At 43.5% G+C, this 7,412-nt stretch overlaps 1 protein-coding gene across 1 annotated transcript; it reads right to left on the bottom strand.

Annotated features, from left to right (window-relative positions):
- Positions 1-2,090: 2,090 nt before the first annotated feature.
- Positions 2,091-4,546, bottom strand: ppp1r3ca (protein phosphatase 1, regulatory subunit 3Ca). Its single transcript, XM_040034015.1, has 2 exons — positions 4,360-4,546; positions 2,091-4,063 (listed from the first exon to the last, which is right to left on the bottom strand). The coding sequence occupies exons 1-2, from the start codon at positions 4,371-4,373 to the stop codon at positions 3,040-3,042; spliced, it is 1,038 nt and encodes a 345-aa protein (XP_039889949.1). The 5' UTR covers positions 4,374-4,546; the 3' UTR covers positions 2,091-3,039.
- Between the last annotated feature and the right edge of the window lie 2,866 nt (positions 4,547-7,412).

The raw sequence follows: 7,412 nt of genomic DNA, 5'->3' as shown, positions 1-7,412 counted from the left end.
GAGGGTAATAAACGTGTTATAGAGTGGTTATGCAGCCATTTAGTTTATAAGCTGGACTTACTGTTTGGGCTCTGCTGTAACTGTGTATCTAAATTTATCATAGAAGTTAGAAATGATGGAGAAAGACTCATAATAAAGTGCAGACGCGCTGATGATAAAAAATTCTTTCATTTTCATTTACTCGCTTGAATTTACCACATCTGCCGAGACAGAGTGTAGAGGAATGTAAACAGGAAAACCAAATGAAGAAAAGGAAATGAGAGCAGGCCGTGCAATAAAAGGGAAGACAGTGACGGCGAGTGTAGGAACCTACATTCGTACACAAACGGAATGAAAAGCTGACGGGCAGAAAGAGTTTTTGTGATGATCCTTCAGGAAATTACAGGTTTAAAAGGAATGCGGATCCACGTGCCAGCAGGTGGAGGAGAGCTGAAGCCCAAAGCCAGGTTGACTTCACGATCAAAGCGTCGTCTCAAGCTGATACTGGATCAGCTTTTCAATTTTTATGCAGTTGAGCCCACAGTGAGAAATGCAGCAGCAGGGTGGTGATTCTTAAGGAGACCCCCAGGTCAGATTCAACAGTGAAGGTCAAAGTGAAATCTGCACAGATCACTCAGCACAAAGAAAAAGAAAGCTCCACACGGTACATGTCCATGCAGAGTGGGCTTGAGTTCACACATCCACTCAGTTTGTTTCAGATTGTTTCATTACGAACATAAAGGATTTCAAGAAATCTGACAAACTACGTCTAGTAAAGAGTTTTTCACACTTCACAAAGTTGCATTTTCTCCTAAATTTAGAACAAAATATAAAGCATTTGGCCTTGAACACTTCAGAAACATGGTGCATAACCAGAAACTCACTCCGGATAGGATCACCTAGGCCTCCAGTAACAGTCGGAGGAACACTTGGATACTTTTTGAGGAGGATAAGCTAATAAGTACAACTGGATAACGATAATTTGATGAGTCATGGGGTAAAAACATCACTGTCTTCATCCATGGTATGTCACGGTACTGTATCGTGCTTTGAGTAGAGAGTTTTCTTATGTAAAAGCTATACACATGAAAGCTAAAGATGCACTCCAAGAGTTAAAGCGTGATAAAGAGAGAAAATATTCCGGCTTCGCTCTGATCCAGCCCGAGGACTTTCCTTTGTGCATGCCAGCCGGTCACCATTCTTCCTGCTGAATATGAATCCAGCACGAGCAGCCGCACGGGACAAGTGAAACGAGGGAAGCGAAATAAAGCCCAAATTCCTGCAGGCAGCTGAGGCGTGTTCTGTTTGTAGTCACTCCGAATGTACAAGAAACGCATCTGAAATCTGTGGAGCAAGTCACACGTCCTGAACGCAGCTGATCAAATTAAGGAAGCTGTTATCTGAAACTGAAACTTGCACGTGGGACATAATGCATGGACGAATGCATTGTGTAGATCAGTGAGGACTGACCGGTCACTATGATTAAGCCGGCTTTAACTAAACTGTCTCTATGGGAAGATTTTTAGTGTATACAGGTGACATGATACCGACTAAAAGCCTTCCGGCCATTCAGACCTGTGTTAAATCCATCTGATGTGACAGAGATGGATTTTTAAAGTAAAACTATAGAAGAAAATCTGTAACTCAGCATGACTATTTACTATGTTGCATATAATAAAGTCTTGCCGTACTTTCCCTTCTTGTTTTGATTGAATAAAAGCCCCGCCCACTCCCGGTATAGGCACACATAAATGATTCATCTCAAATGTTTGTAAACACAAGCTTGTTTCGCTGCTGTGTTTACAAACATCAGTTATGTAATTGGAAGAATAAAGTATTAAACTATTAATAATATTTATGAGATATTTAAAACCAGCCCATTAATCATTTTGATGAGTTGAGGGTTTGAATTCCTGCGGTGCATGCTGCTCACAAGCAGACTATATTTTATACTTGTTAGCATGTAAACCTTGTTTTTAGGAGTCTTCAGTGTAATTGCATGAAAGACTGACTGTAAACGAAACCAGAGAGAAGCTACTGGGATTATGTTTTTTCCCCAACACGTGTAAAAGCTACCAGCGTTTGTTTCAAAGACAGGTCTGGACTCGTAACATTTTAGCACAAATATAGAAATTTATTTCAAAAAGGAAATACATAACGACGTGGTGCGCGTCGGCAACACACGCCTTCAAGTGATACACAGAAGGCCGGGCACAGAGCTTTCTTCAGTGAAGAAAATACATAAGCTGTTTCAAAACAGAAAATTCTTGATTCCAGCCACACATACTGTACACTCATCTTCAAGAATTGCACTTCTAAAAGCAAACATTCGCTCTTACATCATTTCTTTCTTAACATACCAGAACCACAGACGTTTCCAAACTTCTCCCCAGTTTGAAGCAACCACTCACATGCAGCGACTTTTCTTGAGACACAATAGCAGCTCACTTCCATCATATTACCACTCAAACATTTTAGCAGACAAATATGTGCAATTTACATGGAGGGAAAGAAAGGGCGGCATGACTTAAATATTACAGTTTAGCCATTTTTAATGTCCAAACGTTTAGTGTGCATTTTTCATTAGCAATGAATCAACTGTGTTTTCTGTAGTAGAGAAGCATAATTGCGCCATGCGCTCCCCATATTTCCCCCTTCAATATGAAGGACTTGATCAGCTCCATTTACAGATATCACATTATTAGGGACATCTCAATCAGTGCTTATGTTACCCAATCCGTCAGGCCCTCCAAAGGGGGCTCCCCATTTATCTTGGCTTGTACAAATAATTTGTATTTTAGTGGGCAGGCACAATGAGAAGGCACATGAATATTTTACAACAGGAAACCCGAAATATTCGTCATTCTCCACCCATATTTCATCAATCATTCATCATTGTCCTCAATCGTTACAGCAAAAACCAGGTCAGTTGAGAACATTACTGCTTCAGTTTAGTCTCTGGCTGCGAGTCAACCCACAGCTGGATTCGTACTGAATGCCCTGTCAATGTCTGTTTGTCTTCTTCTGCTTAATGCCAGTTCAGCAAACATGCCGCAGGTTTCACCAATAAGGCACTGTGTTATCGATCTGACCCCAGCTCTGCCAGCCGGGAAACAGTCCGCTGGACATGCGTGGGCTGCCGAACTGATCGACCTCGAGCTCCACTAACTTGACCCCCTCATTTTTCTGCTCTGGGGACTTTTTCTGCTCAGCAGAACCGAGGGAGGGCCGAGTGTTCAGGTCCTCTCCGTTCCAGCCGATGTGCTTGAGCGCATAATTCTTGCCGTCATTATTGTCCCAGAAGGTCTGACCCTGGGTTTTGAAGCAGATGCAGAACTCCACCCGATTATGCGGCGGGATGAAGCAGGGCAGCTCCAGGACAAATGCGAAGGTGTCGTTGTCCTGGGAGCTGTACACGTTGTTCATGAAGGTGCAGTCGATGTCGGTGAAGCTGACCCACGAGTTGTAAGTGACGCGCACCACAACTGTCTTCTCAAACCCGATGTTCCTGACCTTGATGGTGCCCGTGAGCGAGCGCTCCTGCAGGGAGCAGTTCTCCAAGCAGACCGAGTTCTGGATCAGGCGGTTCCGGAAGTCCAGGTAGTCGGCCGAGGGCTGCTTGAAGTCTAACGCCAGGCTGCGAACCGAGCTGATCTTTAGATCCATTGTAGCCGTTTCAAGGTCTGTCATGTCGAACTGCAGCTCATCTGCGATTGCGTCCAGGTGCTTGCTTTGATACGGCTCATCATCGAATTTGGAGAAGACGTGGATGACGGTGAGCGACATGCCCTTTGTGTCTGCAAACACCACTTGCTTCTTGCCGGCCTTGCTGTTGTTCCAGCCCACGCAGTTACCGTCATCTTTCTGCTGGTTGCTGAGGCAGGGTCGCAGAGGTTTGTAGAGCTGCTGTTTGCGGTTATGGGTGCTGGACCGGTTCACCCGGTTCTTGGCCCTCTGCAGGTCCTCGTAGTGGCTGAGGAAGCCTCGAAGAGGAGGCGGAGAATGGCTGATGTAGAACCGCATAGCCACATCCATCGGCATTACTGGGCCGGGCATCGCTGATGGACTGAAAGATCTGAGCACACTGACGGAGGGAAAAGGGGGAAGGAGAGGTGATGAGGGAGAGGATAAAAGTTCAGAGAGTTAGAGAAAGTTTCAGGGAGATGAAAAGAGGAAGACAGGCGACATTAGAATGATGCCTAATCCAAACAAATATCGCTTAACTTATCAGCTTTCAGCTCTAGTTTGATAAAACTTGTTAGCATGTCGCCAAAAATGGTTGTAAAATCCATCCAGTTTCTAAATAGCTTAACTTTATGCACAGTGAAAAAAGCGACGCATCTATTTATGTTTTCCTTGTTGTTTGTCAGCTAGGCTTACCTTGTAGCACTCATGGAATAAAAATAGAAGGTTCCAAGAAAAAGAAAAGTCGGTTTTTAAAAGTTCTCAGTTTGACTTTTGCAGTTTGCAGAGCAGCTTTTCCTATGAGTGCATGCTGCAGTCACTCCCCCTCTTCTTCCTACTGTCTCGCTCTCTTCCTCCCTTTCAGTGCCTGTGCTGCTCAGCTCTCAGGGATTTCAACTGCCACATAGAGATAATTAGCATATTCAGTCATATGGTTCCTGAAACAACCAATGGGAAGTAAGTGGAAATCTAAGTCAGCCAATCAGCTTGAGTTTGACCTGGCTGTCAGCCAGCTGATAGGGGCGTGTGGCCCTGCATGGGCCTCATGGTTGAGATGCCTCTGCCTGTTGCCTCAGCTGCTATTTGAGAAACATGATGGACCCCTGCTGGTGTTAGAGATGACTACTCACTGCAGAGTGCAGCATATCCCCTGTGGCTCCTCCTTATCATGACTGGGATTCCCTTTACACGCCACAGCAGGGTTATTCGTGTAAGAGCAAACGCACCGAGAGGAATCTTGAAACCGATATTTGGCTTGTTTAATCCAACACAGGGATCCTTTGTAATATATTTTTATATAATACAGAATACAAGCAAATTGGAAAGGTGTTGTTGCAAGGCACCGTCTCACAGTGTTTGGTACTTTTGACCCAGAATTTCAATCAGAGAGCACAATGTCAAAGCCTGAAACAGGCTGGGTATAAAAGATGGACAAATCTGTAGTGATGTTTCCAAGTGGTTCTGAAGTTCTTTGGTGCTGTTGTTGTTTTTTAATGGCAGCTTAATGTCAGCTAACAGAAAAGCTGCATTCAGACTGTGTGGGTACATTGCTGTGACACAGGCACAATAATTAGTGCAAGGTAAGAACCTCACACATCAAACCTGAGGCACCAACAGTTGCAAGGTCGATTATAGTAACTTGAATTATCCGAGGTGAGGCCTGCAAGTGGGTGATTTTTGGCTCGGGGCTTTTTGCCTGAGGCAAAGCCAAAGAGAGAAAAGAAAAGAGTGACAACAAACAATATAAGATTTAAATCACAGCACTGTGACGCGTGCGGTTATTGTGATGTCCGTAAGCTGATTGTGTCGACACAAGTCTGGTAATCCTTGTTTGAGCGTAAACTTTATTTACTGTGTCATCAGTAACAGGAATATTGGCCAAAACAGCATTTGTGACATCTCTGAGAGCTTTGACATGTTGCTGTTTTAGACAATTGTTTTGGGTCACCCAGACTGACCTCCCCTGCCTAAAGCCCGAGAGACTAGCTTAGTTTTTTGTAATGGTCTCTACAAATGGCTGGTTGCAGCTTGGGAATAACTAAAGATAATAACATTGTTTTTCTTATGACAGTGAATCTGAAAGATGCCAGTGTTTGTTAGTTAATGCCATGCAGCACCGTAGCTAAACCTAACCATTGGTTTCTCATGTCTGAATCAAATGACAAAGTTTTACAAAGTGTAGAATCATGTTTATACTGTAGCTTTCAGTGTAATCGCACTGACAGAGAAGTGTTGAGAAAGGCTCACAAAAAGCATCTCTGGTTCCTCGTACTCACAGTTGTTGCTGTTTTCACTTTCAGACATTTAGACAGAGATGCTATTTTTAAAGTTTTATCGATTTTTCAGCCGTGGGTTAAACATTACCATCTGAAAGTTTGATTAGACCCATCAAAAAAGATTTTTATCAAACACAGAAATAGCCAAACCCCGGGCTAATGGCTGTATTCACGTTTTGTTTTGTTTTTTGTTATCATTTGGGAGGAAGGTGAAAATTTATAAACTCTGCTCGCTCCCGAGGCCACAGTGAACCAAAATTAGGGGGAAAAACCCTATTTGAACATGCTCCATCCACCTCAGTTCTCCAGATTCTTCCGAACAAGCCTAAAATTAAAGATCTGACTGCCTTCTTGCCTTCATCCACCTGTAGCTACATTGTTACAGCACAAGAGAAAAGCCACAGAGTTTCCAATTAGAGCGATGCATGTTTTCCTGTGTTCTTCAGGTCAGAGGGCAGGATTCCTCCTGAGGCTGAGGGGTCTCCCCCCTTTACACCGCCTGTGTACGTCTGAGTCTCCTGCAGAGAGACTTTAGACTCAAAGTGACATCCACGCCACTTTCACATGGGCCTACAGACAACAGACACTACTTATCACAGCCTTGTCTGTCTGAAGGTCAATATTGACACGGCCTCGGGGTTGCATAATCAGAAAATAGATTTCTTTATATAGAAACATCCAAGTAAATGTGACAGATGGAAAAACCCAAATAAAGTGCTATAAAGAAAGCAATGAAAACAGTTCAAATAGCAGCTTTGCATAAGAGGTTAAATAAAGTTATTATCATGGTTTATTTATAAAGATCCCTGAAAGTGTGAAGAGCACATGTGACTTTTTTTTTATTCACATAAACCAAAGAATATTTTGTTCATATTTTCACTCAAAAGATAAGAGAGAAACGAATGCTTGATTCTTTGGGCGTGCTCCGTTTGTGGTCTCGATGCAGCACATCATGTTTTGACTCTAGTGATCATGCAGTGATCATGCCTGAGCTGCAGCTCTGGGTCCTGCACTGTGAAGACAGTTCAATATACCCACGTTTTCTGTCCGTTATCTGTTATTGCCATAACATGATATTAGAAAAGACTGAAGAAGTCAAATATAGAAAATAGACTGAAGGTAACTCAGCTGCTGCTCAGTTACTTTTAGTATCAGTTACCTTTAGTCAAGTGGCAGATCAAAAGTTTAGGACCACGTGCCTTTAAAAGGCCAAATCTGTGCAAACATGTGGATTCATTGTAACTTTGTGTCAGGTAGCCACGCTGTCCTGATGTTCTGACGGCAAAGCCAAACTAACGTTCCCTTGTTGAACGCGGTCGGGTTGTTGAACTGCATAAACAGGGACCATCATCGACCATCCTGCATCTCCCCCTGATCTAAATCCAGTCGAGAACCTTTGGGGATGGATGGCGAGGGAAGATTACAAACATGGACAACAGTTCCAGACTTCGTGCGACCGTCTGCACCACTTGG

The sequence above is a fragment of the Simochromis diagramma genome, unplaced genomic scaffold, assembly GCF_900408965.1.
Source record: "Simochromis diagramma unplaced genomic scaffold, fSimDia1.1 OVJJ01000176.1, whole genome shotgun sequence".
Taxonomy (NCBI): Eukaryota; Metazoa; Chordata; class Actinopteri; order Cichliformes; family Cichlidae; genus Simochromis; species Simochromis diagramma.
Note: the sequence above shows the minus strand (reverse complement) of the source record. Positions and strands in the feature narration are given on the sequence as shown.